This window comes from Protopterus annectens, chromosome 1.part2 (assembly GCF_019279795.1).
Source record: "Protopterus annectens isolate FY-2018-M chromosome 1.part2, PAN1.0, whole genome shotgun sequence".
NCBI classification, from domain to species: domain Eukaryota; kingdom Metazoa; phylum Chordata; order Ceratodontiformes; family Protopteridae; genus Protopterus; species Protopterus annectens.
In genome coordinates, this window is record NC_056727.1 from 944,070,803 (window position 1) to 944,095,368 (window position 24,566).

General features: G+C 41.2%; 1 protein-coding gene across 1 annotated transcript in view; it reads right to left on the reverse strand.

Moving 5' to 3' along the window:
* Nucleotides 1-24,566, reverse strand: part of WDR43 (WD repeat domain 43) — a 1,886,673-nt gene that overhangs the window by 1,782,459 nt on the left and 79,648 nt on the right. Inside the window, exon 2 of the mRNA XM_044059887.1 lies at nt 374-508. Coding sequence (XP_043915822.1) covers nt 374-508 — 135 coding nt within the window. The remainder of the gene's footprint in view (nt 1-373; nt 509-24,566) is intronic.

The window sequence follows — 24,566 nt, forward strand, 5'->3', positions numbered from 1 at the left end:
ACATCAAGGTCTACCACTGCATCCCCAACATCTAGCAACATAGTGAACAGAAGGGAATTAAAGGGTCAAGAAAAACCCCAATCCCAGGAAATGACAGCACTGCTTTCACCCTTGAGGGGCGCATGGACCACAAGGCACTTTTCCTCCGAGCGAAAATGAGCTAACTGGGCAAATAGGAGGGATGGTCATGCGAGACGGGAAACAAATTACAAGACATCCTGCCAAAGTTATTGATCACCATTTACTTGTAAAGCATTTATCAGCACCAGCAGTCCACAGCTTGAGAAAACAAAAAAATCTATACAATAAATGTGCATTTTTTTTTTTTTTTTTACTGCCAAAATACTACACACAAGTACACATGCAATCTTACCAGTCTGCTTTGAAGCTCTCCTTTTACTGTACTGTATAACAAAATACTGCCAACAGCAGTACCAATTGCCAAAAGGTCTGGCTGTTCAGTTGACACAGCTGCTTCAGATTTCCTCTTCTTTCTTTGGGGGCCTTCCTACCCGTGAGAAATGACAAAATATTTCAATAATGAGGCAAACAGGTAATGTTATTTTCTTCCACTCTATGCATCCACTTAAATCTCAATATGACTGCAACTCTAAAAACTACTGTCAGTTCTTTACAGCTTTTCTTCTAGGGTGTCTTGTTCACTGTAGGGCTTACAGTGACACCTATTTTAGATTACCTGTTTATTCTACAAACACATCATCTCATTCAAAACTTTAAGCTGCATACAAAGAGCTGTATAAATCTGCATATATGATCATGGTTTTAACAGGGATCCCTATCTCCAAAATGGCAAGATAAAAATCAAACTAGGGAAAAGTTTAAGCCTCAGGTGACAGTACTTTGGATTACTCTTCACTACTTTTGACAGATCACACTTGGTTGATATGAAGTAAGAAACAAGGCTGTTGGAGGCTGTAAACCCCCCACAGAAAAATATGGTAATAGTACTAGAACTATTATAATAATTCACATTTTTCTAAAAACCCTATTTTTTCATAGTTGTAAAACTCAATTATGGTGCTCACATTTCTGACAGGCAGCCATGAATTCCTGTGCAAATACAAAGAAAACGATGTGGGAGACCGATAATTTCTACATAAATGAAGAGAATAAAACATTGTGTGTACACAGTGTATCACAATTCCTATACCAGACACTTTTTTTTTTACACTTTCACAAAACAGCACACAACTCGGCTCATTGCAGCACATATGAAAGCATGGTGTGACTTCTGCAAACACTCAAAATTTTAAAATTTGTATACTGGACAAAGTATGGAGCAATAAACTTTATCCTGCATTCCTGAACAGGACTCCCACAATCTTAACTTTTTAACTGCATGACTGACAGTGGATGTATAACCGAGGATCACTTTAACAAAAATAAAACAAGTTTCTTAGATAAATGTGTTAGTGTGACCAAGACTGGCAAGATAGCTGCTTGAACCATCTGCTGAACGTCTGCCTACAGTGGATATAAAAAAAAAAAAAGTGTACATACCCCTGCTAAAATGCCTGTTTTTTGGGATATTAAAAAATGACACCACAATAAATAATTCCAAAAAGATTCCTACCTTTAATGTGACCTATACAATTCTACTGAAAAAACAAACAAATCTGTTAGACAAAAATAAACATACAATAAAGCTGGTTGCAAAAGTGTGCACAACCTTAAACTAATAATCTGTTAAAGCACCTTTTGCTTCAGTTACAGCATTCAGTCTTCTTGGGTACACACTTGCCATCAATTAGATAGACTGATAAATCCCAAATAAAGTTCAGCTGTCCTAGTAGGATTTTCCTGACATTTACTCAGTTGCCTGCTACAGCAAAAGCCATGGTTCGAAGACAGCTTACAAAGCATCAAAGGGATCTCATTGTTGAAAGGCATCAGTCAGGAGAAGGGTACAAACATTTCCACAGTACTGGATATACCAGGGAACACAGTTAAGACGGTCATCAAAAACTGGAGAAAATATGGGACAACAGTGACACTGCAAAGAACTGGACGTCCCTCCTAAATTGATTAAAAGACCAGACGAAAAGTGGTCAGGGAGTCTACCAAGAGACCTACAGCACACTGAAGGAGCTGCAGGAATCTCTGGCAAGTACTGGTTGTGTACTACATGTGACAATCTCCCATATTCTCCAAGTATCTGGCCTGTGGGGTAGGGTTGCAAGACGGAAGCTTTTCTTACACAGAAAAAAAAACAGGCTCTGCTAAAATTTGCAAAACAATACATCAGCAAGTCTCTCAGAAGCATGTGGGAAAATGAGTTATGGTCTGAAGAGACCAAGGTTGAATTTTTTGGCCACAATTCCAAAAGGTAAGTTTGGCACACAAACAGCACTTCACATCACCAAAAGAACACCATCCCCATGGTGAAGCATGGTGGTGAGAGTATCATGCTTTGCGGTTGCTCTTCTTCAGCTGGTATTGGAGCTTTAGTCAAGGTAGAGGGAATTATGAACAATTCCCAATACCAGTCACTTTTGGCCCCAAACCTTCAGGCATCTGCTAGAAAGCTGAAGATGAAGAGGAATGTCACCTTTCAACACAACAATGACCCCAACCATACATACAAATCAAACAAAAGAATGGCTTCACCAGAAGAAAATTAAAGTTTTGGAATGGCCCAACCGGACCCCAGACCTAAAGCCAATAGAAAATCTGTGGGGTGACCTAAAGAGGGCTGTGTACAACAAATGCCCTTGCAATCTGACCGAGTGCTTTTGCAAGGAAGAGTGGCAAATATTGCCAAGTCAAGATGTGCCATGCTGATAGACACCTACCCAAGAAGACAATGTTGTAATAAATCAAACGGTGCTTCAACAAAGTATTAGTTAACAGGTGTGCACACTTCAGCAACCATCTTATTGCATGCTTTTTTTTTTTTGTTATAGTTTTCCCCCCAACAGATTTGTTTTTCAACTGAATGGTACAGATTACAGGTCACATTAAAAGGTGGGAAAAAAGTTCTGAAATGATTTATTGTGGTCTCATTTTTTTACATCACAAAAACCTGGCATTTTAAAGTACAGTTTTGTACCTACCATAAATGTAGATGTTAGAGTGCCAATACAGCTGCAGTCATAACAGATGGGTTCTCCTGCCGTCAGGCGGGTCCTCGGTCGGCCGAATTCCAAAGTCTAGGTCCAGCGTCGGTTGTCGTTGCTTCTTCCCTGACGTCAGTGCGACAGGGGTATAAAAGAACCAGCCGACGCCATTTTCTTCAGTTTTTCTTGCCCCAGATGTCAGGTGCCCTCAGAAGGAAGGCAATGCATAAATTTGTGTAATAAAGCAATGCAATATAATCAAAATACAGTAGTTTCAAGCAAATACACCATAAAAGAATACCCCAATCAGGTTGTATGAGGAGGTGTTTAGCCAATAGGCCTGTCCCAAGAGGGGAAGGAGGGAGGGAAACCTGGACTGCAGCTGTATTAGCACTCGGAACATCTACATTTATGGTAGGTACAAAACTGTATTATGTTCATCGTGCATACAGCTGCAGTCATAACAGATGGGTAGAATCCCAAAGCTAAGAAAGGGGTGGTAGGCACTAGGTGGAACTAGGAGGAGCCAGAATGCCCTGAAAGACTGCAGTGGCAAAGCCTGCTCTAGTTTTGGAGTATAATGGTAGGTGGTAGTGCTTGGAGAAGGTATGCACAGAACTCCAAGTGACTGCTTCCAAAATATCTTTGGTAGGAACTCCTATGAGGAAAGCTGCAGAGGTAGCTGTGGCCCTTGTGGAGTGAGATCTGATGCCTGCAGGTACAGTTTTACCATGAAAAGAGTAACAAAAGCGTATGCAATGTGCTATCCATTTTGAGATTGTCCGTTTGGAAATTGGCTTCCCTTGAGCTCCTATAGCATAGGACACAAAGAGCTGTTCTGATTTTCTGAAAGGCTTTGTTCTGTCCAAATAACGCAGCTGTCTGTGGATGTCCAAAGAATGTAGTAGTCTCTCCCCTTTGTTTTGAGGATTAGGGTAGAAGGTAGTTAAGGGTATAGCCTGATTCAAAGCTACCCTGGATACCACCTTTGGCATAAAGGACGGGTTGGTTCGTAAGGAAACTCCGTCCTGATGGAAGATGATAAAAGGCTGCACAGCCATGAGGGCTTGCAGTTCCGATACCCTACGAGCTGAGGAGATAGCCAGAAGGAAAGCTGTTTCCCAGGACAAATATTGCAAATCTGTTGAGGCAGCTGGCTCAAAAGGAGGCAAGGTCAGCTTTTCTAGAATGAAATTGAGATCCCAAGCAGGTATTGGTTTGTTCCCTTGGGGGTTTTATATTCTTAGCCCCTCTGAGGAACTGTCTTAAGAGGGGGTGAGAGAATAAAGGTGGATCAGTGTTGTATTCTGCAGAAATGGCTGAGGCATGGATTTTGATGGAGGAGAATGAAAGTCCACTGCTTAGCAGCTCAGCTAGATACTGTAATATTCGAGGTAAATTCAGTTTTCCAGGATTCTGGCCCTTTTTCTCATTCCAGGCACAAAACCGTTTCCATTTTGCGGAGTAAGCTTTTCTAGTAGACGGCCTTCTGGCCTCCAAAATGACATCCTGCACCTCCTTGGAGAGTAGGGTCTGTTGTGATGTTAAGGAATCTTCCATGCAGCCAGATTGAGTGTTTTCAGCTAACTGTGAAGAGTTTTGAAGCTGTGCTGAGTCAGAAGAAGAGGCATTAGAGGTAGGGTCCATGGAGGGGAATGCGTCAGGCTCCTCAGGAGTGGGTACCAGTGCTGTCTTGGCCAGTCTGGAGCAATGACGAGAGAGAGAGAGAGAGAGAGAGAGAGAGAGAGACAGAGAGAGAGAGAGAGAGAGAGAGAGAGAGAGAGAGAGAGACAGAGAGAGAGAGAGAGAGAGAGAGAGAGAGAGAGAGAGAGAGACAGAGAGAGAGAGAGAGAGAGAGACAGAGAGAGAGAGACAGAGAGAGAGACAGAGAGAGAGACAGAGAGAGAGACAGAGAGAGAGAGACAGAGAGAGAGACAGAGAGAGAGAGAGAGAGAGACAGAGAGAGAGACAGAGAGAGAGACAGAGAGAGAGACAGAGAGAGAGACAGAGAGAGAGACAGAGAGAGAGACAGAGAGAGAGAGAGAGAGAGAGAGACAGAGAGAGAGAGACAGAGAGAGAGAGACAGAGAGAGAGAGACAGAGAGAGAGAGACAGAGAGAGAGAGAGAGAGAGAGAGACAGAGAGAGAGACAGACAGAGAGAGAGACAGAGAGAGAGACAGACAGAGAGAGAGACAGAGAGAGAGACAGAGAGAGACAGAGAGAGACAGAGAGAGAGACAGAGACAGAGACAGAGACAGAGACAGAGACAGAGACAGAGAGAGAGAGAGTCCACTCTCCAGGCCTGTGGATGAAAAGTCCTTGAGCAGAATTTTGTCAATTGGTGATTTTTGTGGGAGGCAAAGAGATCTATGTCTGGTCTTCCCCATGCTTGAATTATCTCTGTAAAAACTTGAGGATGCAACTTCCATTCGTGTGGATCTGTCATATTTCTGCTTAGGATGTCTGCCAGCGTGTTTTCCTTGCCTGGCAAGTACTGTGCTTGAAGTTAGATTTGTAATTCCAGAGCCATGTTCCAAAGTGACATGGCCAGCCTGCATAGGGGGCATGAATGTGTTCCTCCCTGTTTATGTACCACATTACTGTGGTGTTGTCGGTCTTTATCAATAGTTGACCTGGATGCAGAAGGTCTTTGAAAGCTATAATAGCATTTATTACGGCTAGCATTTCCTTTTGATTGATGTGAAGGTGCTTTTCTGTTTGGGACCATTTGCCCTGAATGCACCGATCTGTCATGTGCGCCCCCCAGGCGTAGTCAGAGGCGTCTGTTGTGATGACTTGATTTGCTTGAGGCTTGCAGAATGGGAGATCTGCGTTTGTTTGGCATGCCTGAGCCCACCACAGACATTCCTTTTGAAGACATGGAATTAGTGGTATTATTGTTTCCAAACTGTGGCTGTGTTGAGACCATAGGCTTTTCAGGTACCACTGAAGTTTCCTCATATGCAGCTTTGCACATGGGATTAGTAGGATGCAAGATGCCATGAATCCAGAGCCTGCAGGATTTTCCCTGCAGTCAGCCTGGTGAAATTTGCTAGTGTTCTGAAGTATTGAGTTAGTTGCCCCGGCTTGTTTGGCGTGAGGTAGGCCATCTGGGTGTTTGTGTCCAATTTGGCACCCATGAAAATTATTTTCTGAGAGGGTATTAGCCTTGATTTCTTTTTGTTGACTGTGTATCCCAGAGAATTCAACAACATTATTACAAAAGCCAGATGTTTCAGAAGTATGTGCTTGCTGTCCGCTTGGATCAGGCAGTCGTCCAAATATGGGTATATTTGTATCCCTTGAAGTCTGTAGTAGGCAATTACTGATGCCAGGCATTTCGTGAAAACTTTGGGCGTAGTAGGAAAAGCCAAAGGGCAATGCAGAGAATTGATAATGGGTTGAACCTGCAAGAAATCTGAGGTATCTTCTGCAATTTTGTCCGATTGGGACATGAAGGTATGCCTCCTTGAGGTCCAATGTTACCAGCCAAGACTCCTTGCCCAGCATGGGAAGAAGCTGCTGTAATGTGAGCATCTTGAATTTTGGTACGAGTAAAAATGTGTTTAGGATGGATAGGTCCAAAATAGGTCTCCAATCTTTTCCCTTCCTTGGTACCAGGAATAGTCTGTCATAAAAACCTTGACCTTGTTCGTGAGTAGGTACCTCTTGAATAGCTTTCATGTCCATGAGATCTGAAATTTGTCTTTGTGCCTCTGCCCTTTGATTGTGTGGCAGGTTTGGCATGCCTCTCATTTTTGGAAGGGTGTGAAAATGGAATCTGTAGCCTCTCTTTATAATGTCCAGGATCCATTTGTCTTTTGTGACAATATGCCAATTTTTTGAAAATAATGCCAGTTTTCCGCCTAAGGGTGCTGCCATTTGAGCCTTGCTTGGCATGCAAAGGGGAAGTCATTGGGCTTGCTTTCTGAATGACTGCGAACTATCCTCACCACCTCTTTGTGTAGAAGCTTGCCATTGTCTGCCTCTAAACGATCCTTGAGATTGCCCTCTGCCCCTCGGGTGCCTGTATCTACCTCTTTGGGGTCTGTCCGTGGCTGGAAAGGACCAATTTTTGGAAGGCCAATTTCTACTGAAACATGAAGGTTGTACCTGTAGAAAATCTCTCACTGCTTGCATTGATTTAGCCTTTTCCTCCATTTTCTTTAATACCTCCTTCAGCTTTAACACCAAATAATACATCCTTTTGTAAAGGGGCATCTAGTAATTTAGCCTTGACATGATCTGGTAAGGTTTGCTCCTTGAGCCAGGCATGTCTACGTATGACTGATCCTGTAACAGCAGCTATACATGAGGCCTCTAGAGCATCAAAACCACATTGCAAGGTACGTTTACCCACTTGTTCTGCACTATGCATCAAATCCTGCAACTCCAAGTCTGGCTGTTCAGGTTGTGACATTTTACTTATCAACTGTGATAACAGAAACTGTTGGTACTTTAGCATATGGAACTGGCAGTTTAATGCCCTCATGGTTAAGGTGGCCGAGGTGTATACATTTTTTCCCCACCTTTCCAAGGATCTGGAATCTCTCTCGGAAGGTAATGGGTGTTTAGCAGTGGAGGCCTTAATTCCCTTGGGGCCCTGTGAGATAGTTTCTGGGTCAGCCGCATGGCTTTTGTATAAAAATTGGTGAGAGTCAGGAACCCGGTAGTACCGGTCAGGCTTGACTGGGGCTGGAGGTAAAGAATCCGGGTTAAGGCAAGCCTCCGAGTACACATCATCTAGTATGTCTAAGACAGGAGGTATAGCCAGAGGCCTGTGCTGGGGTAGCAAGAGAAAATCCCCAAGCCTTTTCTTGGAATCCAAGTACTCTTGGCCTTCCCAGTGGAAGTGTTCCCTTAAGGTATGCAAGGTTTCCCCAAATGAGTAATCCTCTGGGCGGGGGAGACAGAGGGAATGGACTCCTCAGCATCAGAATCTTCAAAAGGGGAGTAAGAATGTTCCTGTTCATCAGAGTGCTCTGAAATAATGGAGGCCTGGTCAGAGGAGGGGGATTCTTCCTCCACTCTGGGCCTTTTGTCCGGGGGTTGAGAACCCCTGATAAGAGTAATCAAATCCTCAGCCATTTTAAGCATCTGTTTTTTAGGCATGGGTCCTGGAGAAGGGCCCTGTGGAGCTTGTCTCTTAGAATGCATGGCTGCTTTAGACATAGTGAAAGCCTTGATAGAAAAAGAAGAGGAAGGTCTGAAGACACCTTGAGAGGAGGCAGACCTGTCTACATTTTGAGATTCACCACCAAGAGTGGCTTCGGTATCTGTAGTCGGGGTGTGGGCCGAGGAGCCTGCGACCTCGGGCACAGAAGACACCGCCAATGAAGTGTCGTCGGTAGGCAGGGGCTGCGTAGGCGCCTCGCTGAGAACCGGACCACCTGTAGTCGGCTTTTGGCGTGGTGTCGGTAGAGGCCGCGGACCTCGTGTGTCGGTCCTTATCTTTGCGTTTTTTAGACAAAACTGGAGTCTGAGTATCCGACGACATAATAGTTAAATTTTTTGCCAAAATATTGCTGGGCGAACTCCACCCGACGCTTAATGGTGCGTTTGTTGAATGTAGCACAAAAACTACAGACAGAGACGTTGTGGTCTGGGCCTAAGCAAGGAATGCAGAGGGAATGAAAATCCTTATGCAGTATTTGCTTCCCACAAGAAATACAATTATTAACTTTGTCTGACATTGGTCTGAGGCAAGAAGTTTCCCCAATGGGGTACTTAGCTTTCAAGAAGACTTCGGTTGCAAAATTTTCGTAATTTCAGGAGCTGGCCGACCGGCACTTGCGAACTGCTTCTGCTTCGGGCACCGAGCGGCAAGAAAGACTGGAGAAAATGGCGTCGGCTGGTTCTTTTATACCCCTGGCACACTGACGTCAAGGAAGAAGTGACGACAACCGACACTGGACCTAGACTTTGGAATTCGGCCGACCGAGGACCCGCCTGACGGCAGGAGAACCCATCTATGACTGCAGCTGTATGCACGATGAACATCATGGGTGTGTACACTTTTTGTATTCACTGTATGTATTGTGGAGGAGAGGAAGAGCATAGGTAAGAAAAACAGTCAAACGGCCTTCATCAGCTAAAAGTGCACCATGAAAGTTCATGTCCAGTCTCAGAACTGCACAGGAATGATCACCATGATTCATATGCATTTCCCCAGCTGATTTTGTTAAAGTACATGTATGTATGATGCATGCATCAGTACGCAAAGGGGATAGAAACATTAAAAATGTAACAAAAGCAATTAAAGCGATGCATGTGAAAAAGATACCATGGAAACGTATTAAAATTACAGCAATAAAATACCTAAATTAATTGTTTTGATGCAGATTACATGCATCAAGACACTTGGGTTACTTGTGAGCATTTTCTACCCTGTCATTCCTGGAACACAAACCATGGTCCAGAAAATCTGCACAATTTTCTGGCAAGATCAAGGTAGGCTTAGTATGGGATGTGCTCACAGAGTTAGACAAGTCCCATTCAGAGAGGTCCACTGAAGTCTACAAATGCACCTTCATGCCAAACATATCCTCAAGTTACAGATCAAAAAAAGGTCAGAGTGCACCAAAGTTATACACAAAATACAGGGCACAGAGTAGGAAGGAGGAGGAGAATACAGTGAAGCACTACATGCTGTGATGCAAGTGGTTTACAACTTCCACCACACCTATTTCAATTCTAACTATTTTTGAAGCTCTTTTTAGCCCCCTGCTTCCTCCTCCCTCTATCAAGATATGGCAGACCTATTAACACCCCATTAAAGCTCTTCCCTTTATACCAGTTCTTTCATGCTTCTCAGTTCTAAGTGCAGAGGCACACTTTACTCCAAGGATCCTACTGCTATAAAATAGGCATCCAGGACAGGAACTGTTTCTAGGCCTGCTGTTTTGCCCTACAGCCTATCTTTTCACAAATTAATCTCCCTCACCATTTCAAAACACTCATCTTTACAGGTCATTCTGTACTCTACCCTGCATGACCCTTGCCCTTCACATGCTTCCTACAGTGTTCTCTCGTTCAATTCACTGTGCCCACCAACCACATCACCTCTGTTACTTCAATAATTCCAGTAAACACATTCAGCACAGACTAAACAAATTAAGCTACCCGCTCCATGTTACCTCAAAAGTAGGAGATGTTAACTCTTTACCTACGTGAAACAAAAGGTGCATACTGAAAATTATGGATTTGCATTGTCAATTTTCAATCACCGATGGTGCAGTGGTTAGTGTTGCCGCCTCACAGCAAGAGGTTCTCTGGTTCGATTCTCGGCTGGGGTGCCTTCTGTGCAGAGTCTGCATGTCCTCCCTATGGTCACGTGGGTTTCCTCCGGGTGCTCCAGTTTCCTCCCACATCCTAAAAGTGTGTGCATCTGTGTGCCCCTTGTGTGGAAGGTTGGGCAACCCGACATTGTAAAACTCCACTGCCAATCATGAGCAAACAGATAATCCGCTGTGGCGACCACTATCCGGGAAAAAGCCGAAAGAAGAAAAGGACCAAGACTGGAGTGATTTAGTCAGCCCAGCACACAACTTCAAGACCTAATCCTCCGCCCTTCCCACAAAGTTGAGCATGTCAACACCCCTCCCTAGTTCTCCAATAGCTTGTGTAAAGTGAAGAACTACACTAAGCATAGATATTATTCACTGCCCTCACTACGAAGGTACCTGCCAATCTACAGGTGGGGAATGAAGAGTGAAAAAGGCAGAGATGAACCCTGCCACTTACATACATGTAATGCTACATCTTAACTTTCATATCTTTCAATGGAGTTTGGTCTCTAAATCACCAAAAGGACAGAGCCCCAAGCTTAATATCCTTTGGTGGTTCTCCTTAAAAGGATTAATGCTCAGGATGATGGTGGCCTAAAAGGAAGTCAGAGATGTGTAAATCAAATCAAAAATTAAAAGTGCCTTGCAAACATTTAAACAATATGATGTGGCAGTTGCATTCTTAAAGGCTTGCAAAGTGACTACTGCTCTCGTGGAACAGGCATATTTCTGATGTAGTGAGAAATCCAGAGAAAGGGTGGTCTTGGAAAACCTGGAATCCAATTTTCTGGTGAGGAAATTGATATCTGTGGGCCCTCCTTTATGGATTTTTTTTTCTATCAAAATAAGAGAGTGAAGTTGGCTATGCACTAATGCGATGAAATAATTATCCCTGTGGTTAGCAAAATTGAGAAAGAATGAAAGGTCAATACATAAACATTATGCAAATTTGTTATTGCAAGCCTCAGTCCTGAAATGGAACAGGCTCAAGCTACTGCCTGGGTGACTACGTGTGAGGCATCAAAAGGCAAGATAACTGGTAGCAAAAGCCTACTCCCATACTCTCAAGGCATCTTGTCAAAATGGACAGGAATCAGTCCTGTCCTGTTTGGGTGTGGTTCTCCTTTAAGCAAAGATGGAATAAAAACATGTTTTTCAGCATATTTTATTTAATTGACATTTACTGGAATGTCCAACTGGGTCACAGACCATCTTCAGCAGAGACCTGGGGGGAAAAAAGCCCTAAACACTAAACAATAATAAACAGAAATGTACATGCGTAGACATCAGTGCAATTTAACATTGGATAATCAATCAATAGTATACTAGAGGAACATAGCTTTTGATATATAAAGTAATTGGATGATAAAATTTGGATTAATCATCTAGGAATAAAGCCTGCATGGCATAAGAACATTCTGACAAATTAACTATGATTTACTATGATAATGTGTGAAGTTATGATATGTGAAGTCAGTAATGCATGAAAGTCTAGGATCAGATCCAAGTGGTAAATCTGTTAAACCCCCAAAATGACCTGAAAGGGGGCTGCCATGCTGCACGATTCTATTTTACAGTCAATGTGTTACGTCCCCCCAAAGTCATTTTAGAGAGACAGAGAAAATCCAATGACACCAGCATCATTCATTGTTGCTCTCTCTCATGAGCTTACGACAGTACTGCAACTGCCTACTTTCGACTATCCGCATTAACCCATATCTTTCATTACTTTTTTCCTTTGAATTTTACAAATGGCATTTTGTGATACATTTTTAAACCAGTCATTCAAAAAAATGCATCAAAGTTAACTGCTCTTTTCAAAGTAATACCTGTAGTTCAGTGTTAAAGTGTGAGAAATTTGACCCCAGGGATAAAACGGGAATTATCTGGGCTCTAGGATTGGTTTGCGTTGCCTTCGCAGCTTTTAATTCTGTAGCTAAAATTAGTCTTTGAAGTTAAGTTTCCTTCCCTCACACTGACTTGTCCAGCCAAACCCTGATAAGAGCAGAAATGTTTTAACAGAACACCAGATGAGAAACATGCAGTTTTACACAAAACAATGTACAAAAACACCGACAGAAAATCCAAAGAGCAAGATGAAAATTTTATTTTCCTTTAATCAGAGTGATATACAGACAACTAATTTGTTGGCAAACTAATTAAACTAGTGTGGGAGTGGAGTTCTCATTTGCATCTTTAAAATAAGTTTCAGTCTTACCTTTGTCCAGACTCCTAAATGCAGCTCTAGGCTACAATATTTACCGGAGGTGTGGCGACAGCAATCTGTGACTGACCAGGCCCATTTAAATGCAATGTTTTGCATGCCAGTTTTCTTAATGGCTCTGTAGCTGGAATGAATTACCTAATTATTCTACCCATCCTAGCCTTTATGATGCAAAAAGACAACGAAACAAAACTTATGGAAGAAAGGCAATCAGAAGTTCAGACTTATTTGTTTTATATATTTTTTTTCTGTATATGGGACATTTTGGATTACAAATAAGGAAGATCACCTTTTGTAAAGAACATGACGTAGGTGGAGTTCTCATTTAATTTTACATGAATCATTCTGACATGCAGCACAAAAATGTTCGCAGCATTTCAAGAGAGATTTTCCCCCAGGATGCACTCAGTTTTATAACAGGCATACAAGTTGATACATACTGTTTCCTCCCCCCACCTTTCAACAAAAGGAAGCAACTGCAACTATATTCTTGCAAATATTCACTTGAGAGCGACTTTCACTGTAAATATTCTCAAAATATGCCTAAAAGTGAATATAAAGGTTAATCTAGGAGCTTAAAAAGTTGGCATCTTCACCTTGAATACTAGTCATAAAAAGTTAAACCAGTTATCTTACTAGGCAAGAATAGTCAGTCAGAAAAAAAAAAAGATAAAAGGCTTTGATGTTAAACCCACATAGCAACATACAGGAATGAAGCCCCGACTACCATCCAGGAGACCTGAATTCAATTAGTGGACCATCTAAGAGACCTGAATTTGACTGATGATTTGGCCTACTGATAAAGCTGAATGAGAAGAATGGGACTACGCACCTACTCTAACAATACACCACTCTCCAAACACTCCCGTGCCTACTTTAGTACTGAGATTACTATCCTTATCTTGCTCTGGTACTGCTATGCAACTGTACAAGAATGTGACAGATTTTTAAAACTGATCTGTGAATCAGCTTTACATATGCAGCTGTGAAAAGTCCATGCAATTGTAAACCTGTAGGATTATCTCCTCCCTTTGCTACTGTTGGTTGATTTATTGCTATCCTTCTACAAAAAATGTATAAAAAAAAGATTGCCTCTTGTATACTGTTTTTTCATACTGATGTATATGAAGCCTTTGCCCCCATGCCTCTGCTGATCCAGTCAAGCTATCCTAGTAAACAAATGCAATTAAAATACAAAATGTAACAGTTTGTAAATTACACCCCGGGGATCACTTCTCTCTCTCTGCTCGACAGTGGCACAGGAAAATAACTTTCTTGGGTGGCGTAAGCCAGGGAACCTTGTTGGCTAGTCTTACGTAGGCCCTTGGGCCGATAGCCTAGTACCTACCTATGAACACACCGTCGCAACCAATAACTAGCACAAGCCCAGAGAAAATAATTAAGACTCTGAATGTCTCAATAACATACAAATATGAAATTCCACTCCAAACCTTGTGTGCAGGTGAAAACAAATTAAGCCAGCCATTCACATTACTGTGATTGCTTCAGACATGATGGCACACATGACCTCTCACATCTCTGTACAAGAGCAAGAAATCTAGAACATCTCTACCACTGGCCAAAGGGTGACAATGGATAAACTGAGTATATGAGACTTCAGATTGCTATAAAAACACAATCTGAAAGGCTGTCTATATTTAGCTGCATTGTTTGTACTTCTGTCTTAACTGAAGGAAGCTAACCATTCTGTATTCTTGCATATTAAAAAAACTACTACAAGTTGCATATATGAAAAACAAAAAGCTAACAGCAATGAGTAGTTAACACCAATGTCATTAAAAGCACCTGTACATGGAATTTCAAGTAGTATTTTTTTTCAGCTGCACTGTGTGTAAACTCTAAACTATTTCAAGTAATACTGTTTATCTGACATTAGTTACTTGACTACAGCTTAAATAAGCAGTTACTTAAGCAGTAAGAAAGTGGTTTCCATTTTTATTATAAAAAGCTGATTTTTTTTCTAACTGCAGGAGGAAAAAATGTCATGTCTGGAGTAATGGGCAACAACACAGAGGAATATGATTCGGTCTCTGGTCACAACCTACATGTGTGTTCAAGACAGGGATTCCATAAATTCACCTCAGAGAAGCTAGAGAAGTAAATCTTAGCATTTGTGTCAAGTAAATATAAGGGTTAAGATTGGAGAACTAATCACAATTAGCGCATGGAGCTTTATCTGTTCCACCCGTTACGAAAGAGAGAGAAGTGTAAAAGCACAAAATGTTTAACCTGCGTTGAAAAGCCAGTAAAGCACTTGGTCTTCCACTCTCCAACAGTGCTATTTCAACATTTTTACTTGAGAATTCTGGACAAATACAACAACAGAGAATCAAAATCATGGACTAGTTTTAAATATTGCTCCAATTCACTTCTAGTATAACAGGATTTGCATCAGCACACATTTTGTGAAGAAAATAAGGCTTAAATGGCATTACTAAAACTGTAATCCTCTGTGATACACTAGAGGAATCAAAGATTTGTCTCATATTTCTGCCTGATCCTTGTAAAAATCAGGTGCGTTTTACAAATCCGGTGCCAGTAGACACAACGAGGCTGAAAAAGTGACCTCTGGCAAAAAAAAAAAAAAAACACACAGCTCAAGACACTTCACTCTCAAAGTTATGAATAAAAGGTGTGGCAGAACCAAGTTCCAACAGCTTTGATAAGTCTTGCTTTTTGTCACCGTTCATTGCAGGTCATCAGTGTCTCTAGTGCAACACCCAACTGTAGCATTGCTTAAAACTTTTAAACACCCTAAAGTGCTGAAATAAATGGGCTTCACACTAGTCCTGCTGGTTTTGGAGAAGACTCGACAACAATCACAGGCAACAAAATACATGCAGGAGTGGCAGCTGAAGATATAGGTAAGCCCTCTAACTCTGCTTACATAAATGGGAGAAAATTCTTTAGACACTGTATCCTTTGTGACCTTTATCCCTATGCTTTGAAGCATTATGAGGCTCAGGCTCAATGCTAGGGTCTGAAGGTGTAGCGTTCAAGCCTAGGCTCAATGACTGTCCGATAGTTTGGCGATTTTTGTACATCTTGGGGAGGAGCTTTTCAAAGTACAATTGTGTAAGTAAACTTCCCATAAGAGTAGATGTTCAAATGGATCATCACCGCTGCAGTAACCAAAGCTATACAGGATATATTGTCAAGACATCTAGACAGCTTTCAAAGCAATTACAGCACAATCCATGCACCCATATGACCAAAGAGCTAGAAGGCAAACCATATAAAAAGACAAGAGCCAAAATTCAGTCTTCTTGCCTAAGGAAAAGGGAGGCTACAGCCCTTACGATGCATGCTAAGAGGAAAATGGAAAGGTGGGGTCCGCCAACCTGGCATAACAAAAAGGAAACCAAAAAAAAAAACACACACAAAAAGGAGATGTTTGCATTGCAACAGGGATGTATCTAAACATCTACAATTATGCAAGTTTGCACAAGTCTACTATGTTCATTTTTTTTTTTTTTTTAAACAAGGTAGAGCACTGATCTCCATGAACCTTTTTAAGACTGCCTAGGGGGCACTGTCTGATTAAGTAACCTGCTCAAAGTCACAAAGGCATCATTAGATGTCAGATGCAGTAGCCTACGCGATGTGGAACAGATAGCGAAGCGTGATAGAAAGGAAGGAGGAAATATTACTTTAGAAGCCCCTGGGGAATGGTTATAACAAATCCTGATCGGAAACTAGAAAGGGAGTCACTTTGGCAATGCTTGGTCTTCTCCCTACGCATGTACTAAGTTGCTAGAATCCATCCTTTAAAAAAAAGCCACAGATGTAGCAATAACCCTGGTAGAATTAACTTGACCTTGGCTAGAAGTGTATTATATCAGAACAACAAAAAACTGATTACAATGAGAACCACTTATAAAAGTCATCTGTTTTGATAAAGGGTTACCTTCTAGCATGTCATTAGGAAATAAAAGTAACTGATATACTTCAGTGGTAGAACTATCTGTGGACATTTACAGCATGTAAAATACTCTCCCCCTTAAAGTTCTGGAAGGAAGACAGGAAGATGCATATAGTCTAGCTCAATGAAAAATCTAAAACCACTGAGAACCAATGATTCATATATACCTAAAGTGACTGACTTTTGATAATGGACACAGAGCTGAGTCACCATAACAATCTGTAATTTGGATACTCTTCTGGCAGAAGTCAAAACAGTGAGTAAAACTGCTTTCCTTGTTATGAATTTTGAATCTGCCTCATGAGCTGGTTCAAATGGGGGGGACGGGACAGCAAGTCTCTCAAACAAAATTAAGATACTATTCAGGTGCCAATAGCCTTGTGTGTGTATACAAATGCAATACACATTTCAAGAACTGTTTCATTGTTTAGGAGATGCATCGACAAAGAGAAACGTCTGAAAGGTGAACCTTAGTGGAAGAATAACGGTCAGAGGATAACACGCACGGAGTTTGGCTAGAGGAAGAGAATCGTAGATGCCATGAATCTTACAATCATAAGGCAAGTCCCTGGCTGATTAGAGAATGAGGAACTGCTCTTTCTACAACAGGCCCTACATTTTTTAAAGCAATATTTGTTTAAACATCCTTTTTCGTATTATTCTTCTGCATGGTGCAATTCTTATCCACTGACAAACAGTAACGGTTTAAAAATATATTACATACTACCTTCCATCAAACTTCAGTGGTTAAATCTTTCATTTATCAGGTTGATCATTTTCATTCTTCCAGATGAACTCATACGCATTTACTAGACTAACCATCACAAGGTCCTTTTTAAGCCTAACCATGTATCCCAAATCTCTGACAACTTCTGGTACCTTCCCATAAGCATTGTAAAGTACTGAGTGCTCTCTCTCTTTCATGCAAGTGACATTTATTTGTACTTCTCCACTGGCTTTTCTGTTTTTCTTTTAACAATCTCTTTATACCACTGGTTACAGCCCAGTATCAGGCATCTCTTATTTGTCAAACCACCATTAACAGTTCACCCTCAAAGACATTTTCACTCATTTCCCTGTTTGAGGTATTCTTATTTTTTGCAGTTTCGGTCTTCTCACGTTTCCCCAAAGCTATGTTCCTAATCTTTTAACTATTCCTTTCTATGTGCTTCATCATTTTTTTCACAAACTCAACTTTCTCTTACACAGTCTTCAACTCTTACTCCAACTGTTCACTAACTTGCTGAACCTCTCACTGGTAAGAGGTCGTTTCCCATCTAGTTATTGTCTTCTTACTCCTCATTAAACTGTTCCATCACAACCAGTTTCAAAAGCAGTTTTTTCCCCATCTGCAGCGTAGCCTAGTAGATATAACTGGTCATTTTTCTTACTCACAAAACTGCTCTACCAAGTCTTGTATCTGCACTCTGAATTCTTAAACTTCTTACGTTCACATAAGATATGCAACCATGTACCCCCTTTTCCCTCACATCCAATCTAGATGTGGAAAAATTCTGTATAGCCTCTCCAGTACATAAAAATTTGGAGATATTTCCAGGCAAATGATTTTAAAATTTACATGCTTTAGTGACAACTCTGGGCAGCTCCTTTACTGTTTTCCACTACTCTCTATGGGCTGCTGTACCCCTCCCCCCATTTACTTTTTTGCCCCCCCCATTTACTTTTTTGCTCCTTCTCCCATCTCCACCCCTTAAAAATAAAGGTGGTAGATGCAGACAGTCATTCCTTTTGTCAGTTTTCCCTCTATTCTTGTAGTGTCTACAGTCTTCATAAATTCCAATACTTTAATCACCACTGTTTCCTTCTATATTTTAATCCAAGCATTACGGTCTACGTCCCCACTCCAAGTTTTCTTCCCGCTGACACTACTGTATTTCATTCCTTTTCTTAGTCTTGTTCCCTACCAACAGCCATCGCCAGTATCTTATTTAATCTCCAGGTTCTAGTCAGTCAGATAATCTTTTTCCCGCCTCCCTCTCCCTATGGGATTAACCAAGGCTTTCTATTTTTTCACTGCACCACCACTGTTTAAAAACGGTGTGCTTATTTTGTCCACTCAGATTCCCTTTTAGGCATTTCTAACATTTGTTATAACCAGACAAGCACTCCATTTTCCTCCCTTTCCATTATCACACAGATTCAAGCAGTGTACGTCTACTTCACACATTCACCACCACAAACTCTAGTAACTCCTCCTTTGTCTGGCACTCCTAACCCTCCCTCTGTTTTTGGTTTAACCAGCATCTCTCCCATGTTACCTCTTGGGGAACTTCCGTCTTCTATTTCATATGCAATTGTGGGTAGACTGTAGTTTTACTTAAAGATTTTGGGGATTGGTTATTTCCAGAACACCTGTCATGGATACGTAGTTTGTGGAAGGATATACGAGCCCCTTGCATTCTTATACACACATCTTTATGGTCTTCCATACTGGCAGCTTCACAGTTACTTTGTTTCTATTGCTAAACTGCTTAACTGTATTCCTATGCACTTTATTCCTACTCTTCCAAGTTCTCATTTTCCTTTCTCCTTCCCCTTAATTCTAATGCTTGTGTTTTGTCCTTGCTCATCTGCATCCAGATTTCTAAATCCCTCCATTATCCCACACAAATGTTCTCATACCTTCCTTAAGAATGGTTAAATGTTAAAAGCACATTGTCAGCATATAGCAAGATCAATATTCTTCTAACTCGTTAGAATCCCTTTATTGTCGATTCTCTCACAGTCTTCATCAAGGGTACTAAAACGCATCAAAAGCAGGGAGACAAATGGCATCCTTGTCTCAACCCTGTTTCTACTTTTAACTTCCAACAGTTTTGTTCTTACTTTAAAATCTAGCTGTTGCTCCGTTACCTTTATTACATATTTATTACATACTACATATTTGCACCTTTATTAGAGTGATCCATTCAACTGGGAAGTAAAAGTGGAGAGGTGACAAGCATCTTAAAAGTCAGATGGGATTTTCTCCAGCTCTACTGATTTCCAATTTCCCACTTCCTGCATGTCCTGTGTATTAGTAAGGTTCTTCATCAAATTGTACCCCTCCCCCCACAAGATTTGTCTGATCCCCATGTATTACCTTTTATAATTTTTTTTTACTTAGCCTATCCACTAGTAACTACATAAAGCATTTAAAGTCACGTTTCAGGATGGATACTGGGTGACAAAATGATAGGAATTTAGGCGCTCTCTCTTTATGCATCATTAATTGCTTCTCCCAAGTCTTCGGAGGCTGAACGCCCATTATCATTAACTAAATATTTACCATTTATCCATAAATTTTATCCTTTGCTACTTCTCCAAATTCTATTGGGAACTCATCACTCCCCGGGGACTTCCATTTGGACTTTTTGTCCCATTCATTCTGTACGTCTGTTTATGAGCTTCAATTCTGCCTTTTCTATTTTCCCTAACATCTCTTTTGGTGGGATCTCCCATTCCTGTCAGTCTCCTTCCCATTAATCTATCTTCTTAGGCATACATATTTTATATACTTTTTGTATCTGTTCTAGTCCAACTGCTGCTACTCCAGTCACGCCATGACATTTCCCTATCTCAGTCGCTTGCTACCTCAACCTCACTGCCAACACAGTCATCGCTCTAGGGTTGTCACTGATATTTAAGCCTTTCCCACCACATTATCCTATATCTGCTAGTTTCCCTATTTTGCATCTTTAGCTTCAATTCTCTCACTATCTTTTCTTATATCCCAGCATTTCCTCTCTTCTGTTAAACTTTCTCATTTCCAGCTTTAGTTTTTCCTTTTGTCCCTCAATTAGCAATTGCATCTCCTTTGTCTGCTTTTTGTTTTTACAGTTCATTTTTCTACCATTCTATCAACTGCTTCAACAAGCCTTTTCTTGTTACAAGTGCATTAACAGCTTCCACCTCTCTCTCCTTGCCTCTGTCTACTTTTAATTTTATTTCTACCCCACCTCACAATCTGAATATACTACCGGGTCTAAAATTCTATGTGTACCTATGTTCTTATTCCACAGTAAGAATACCCCCTTGTCCATTCTAGATCAAGACTTGCATCTATGCGAGTAGCACAATATGCATTGTGCATCTGGTAGTTGATGCAGAAAAAGGAGCCGCTAATGACCCATTTGCTGTGGTCCACTGCCCAACTCTGAATTTGAGCAAGTCACTTAACCAGACAATGTTCATGTGCAGAGTCTGAACAACTTCCATGGAGATCACTGCTAGACCTCGGAAAAATAAAAAAAATGTATATCCATCATCATCTCTTCATTCCATATAGATATTTGAGCAGTAGGCTGGACAGATACCTATCCATCCTACTGTTAAAATAAATGTCGGACACCTCTCTTTACCTTAGTCAATTTTCTTAACAGTTCCCTGTTAATATTCCATTCCCTTTCTGAAATCTCACTCTCTCTGCAAGTACTGTTCATTATCTTATTTCACTTGTGGTGGATGTTGTATAGCAATTATTTCCCCCTCCAAGTATCGTTTTATTCCCACATACCTGCCCTTCTTATCCACTAAAATGTCCCTTCCATCTCTAACAGGAAAGATAGTTAATTATACTGTCACCCCGTTTCGTCTGCCATGATGTCCTCGCCGCTAACGTATATCCCCTCCTATTCAGCTTCGTGTGTTCCCCTTGGGACATCTCTTGTATTACTAGTACCTGTGCTCTGTGTTTAAGTAAACCCAGCATTCACTCTTCATTTTGATCCCCAACCCATTCGCTTCATTAAGCTTACTTTAAGCACAGTTTCCCTACTACTTATCTTATGTTTTCGGTATAGTCTTCCTTGCAAAATGAAATGAAAGCAGAGAGGTAAAAAGCAATTGTTTCTTTCCATTCCCCTTCCCTTAGCTATACACATTTATACTTGCTCCTTCCTCTCTAGAGCATTTATAATTTTCGCTGTGTAAGGCTCATCTCAAAGACCAGTCTGTCATAACAGTGAATGTACCATCTGTTACACAAGGTGTCCACTATCCCATCGTCAAACTCCTATATCCTTTTGCCCTTTACTACAACCTCTTCCCCACCAATCCTTTCACTTCCCTTGTCGCCTTTTACATTTACTGGTGTACTTTTCCTCCTCTTTGCCTCCCGTACTCCGCTGTTCGCAATTTCCACTGTACTAATCCTCAATTGTATTAACACGGTTTACAACTACATAGTACAGGTTCAAGCTTTACTACTAATACAATCCCACAAATTAACTGCCGAAACACAGAATCCAGAGGATACAGCAAACAGACTAACGTTGAACCATAAAACACCATTTTGCTCGGGACCCACGAACAAATGTTAACACAGGTCCAGAATAAGGGCAAGTTTGGACAATTGGTTTTTGCTGATCTTCAACATTCCAGCCAGTGATATTGCAAGTCTGGACTTGTTCTGATCGAGCTTCCAAGCCTTGATCTTGTAATTGTACATGCTCTTACACTTCGTTCTATATATTCCCTTCTAACACCTCCCTTTATTCAGCTCATTTGATTTCTACTGCCCATTACCTCAGTTACTTTCCTTCAGTTATACTTCATCTAACTTCACCAATGTTACAACTCCTCTCCTTTATACATTTTCTATTACATTCCTGCCCTTCTGTGCGTTGCTCCATCTCCGTGTCTGTGCACCTGCCTGTGAGCTTGCGCACGCGTGTGCAGTTTGCGTTCACATCCATAACTTCCTCTTTCTAAATTGTTTTTTTTAATCATTTGTCAGCCTTTAATATTGCCTCTTCTTAATACATGTTGCTTAGTGTATCAATATCCCTCAAGCCACCCCACCACCCTTCAATGTCTTTACTCCTTCAGTTTTATCACTCTATCCTTATTTGCACCCCAGTGAATGAACTCTCTCCAGCTTCTAATCACCTGAAACCATGACACACACATGCATCATGCACACCCCATGACACACACATGCATCATGCACACCCCATGACACACACATGCATCATGCACACCCCATGACACACACATGCAACATGCACACCCCATGACACACACATGCAACATGCACACCCCATGACACACACATGCAACATGCACACCCCATGACACACACATGCAACATGCACACCCCATGACACACACATGCAACATGCACACCCCATGACACACACATGCAACATGCACACCCCATGACACACACATGCAACATGCACACCCCATGACACACACATGCAACATGCACACCCCATGACACACATGCACACCCCATGACACACATGCACACCCCATGACACACATGCACACCCCATGACACACATGCACACCCCATGACACACATGCACACCCCATGACACACATGCACACCCCATGACACATGCATCATGCACACCTATGGGTAACATGGAGGAATACCACTTGAGTACAGATTTATCCTAATCAAACATTCAACAAAAAAGTCTGTGCATCAGAAATAGGACATGCCACACGATCACTCAACTATTTTAGTATTTTAGTACAGCTTTATCCTAATTAAACATTCAAACAGACGTCAGCAACAAAAAAAATAGTATGATTTATCTTACCATATTAATAAGTAAACTTTAATTGCTTTAAAACTTGGTAAAAAATACACACTTACGCCACAGACAATGGTCAAGCTTGTACTGTGACAAGTACACTATGGAAGTTGCAAAGAACAGGAATTGTCGGTTTGTATGAAGATGCATTTGTACTCAAAGGGGAGAAGAAAATTAGTTTTCAGCACTACTGTATATACATGTCGTTAAATGTACGGTAAAATAAAAATTTGATGCTGCATACAGAAGATATTACTGCTATGTCTGCATGGCAATAAAATTACATGCAGTTATGGAAACATTAACTTGTAATGAGAGAGTTGCAACAAGTGCCTCCCACCACGCACATTTTCAAAGCATGTGCAATAAAGGTCTGAAAGTTCTTGGAATAGAAAGTAATTCGTAAATGCACAAGAAACTATTCCATTTCAGTGGTTCTACAGGTAGCACCCTCACAGGAATGGGCTGCCCTTTCTTTCACCCACATAAGAAACAGAGCACCTGCTTTTCAAAATGACTTTGTTCCGTCAAGACGGTATCCGAGCTGTTTATGTACTTCCAGAATCTGTAGAATCCTTTCCTCCAGTTCTCATGACCTAGACAGAAAACTAGAAGATTGATGGCTCCCAAAGTAAACTCTTAACCTTTGACATGAATGAGCGATTTGTTCATGACATCCTACCCCTTAAAACAAAAACAAAGCAAGGTTCACCCACCGTGACAGCTTGCAACTCAAGACATCCTCCTCATTATTACTCTTACATCTACAACATGAGTTTTCTCCATTAATTAACCTCAACTCTGCTTGATAACTTTGTGCTGGAAAACAAGTCTCCATTTGAACCGGCTTAATCACAAGGAGCAACCGGTTTACAAGGTTGTCTCCAGTAAGAAATTCCAATCAGAAACTGTCTCGTTAAAAAAAAAAAATAAATAAATAATTTAATGGAGCATCCATGGGCAAATATGCTTTAATGGCTGCCAAGAAGTACTTTGACAGAGGAACAGGAGAAGCCAGAAGATAGCAACACATTTTAGCGCCAGCTGTACACAATCACAGATGGGATCCTGGTTATTCACCAAGCACCAACTAGAAAATCATTTTCATACTTGCCAATACAAGACTTTGTAGAAGAAGGTTTTACTTGCCTCCTTGCACATCCTCATTAAAGAGGTGCCTAAAAGGAATCAGAACCAGAGAATTAAATCAAAAGTTTGAGACTGGAATGTATTAGACGTCCACCTATCTTGTGAAAAGGTCTATTCTGAGAGACTCTTGTGGACATCGGCTCCCCTTGCTTAGTGAACTGGCCAACAGTAATGCAGCTAGGGCCAAAAGGGAGTCAACATGATGATCCTTGGGTAGTCGTCCTGAAACTTCAGAATTACTCTGCAAATCAACAAAAATCAACGAGAAGGCCTAAAGGAACATTCCTGAACACAGGAAAGAAAATAGATTAGGTTTTCCAGGCTTGTCTGCAAGGAGTCCTG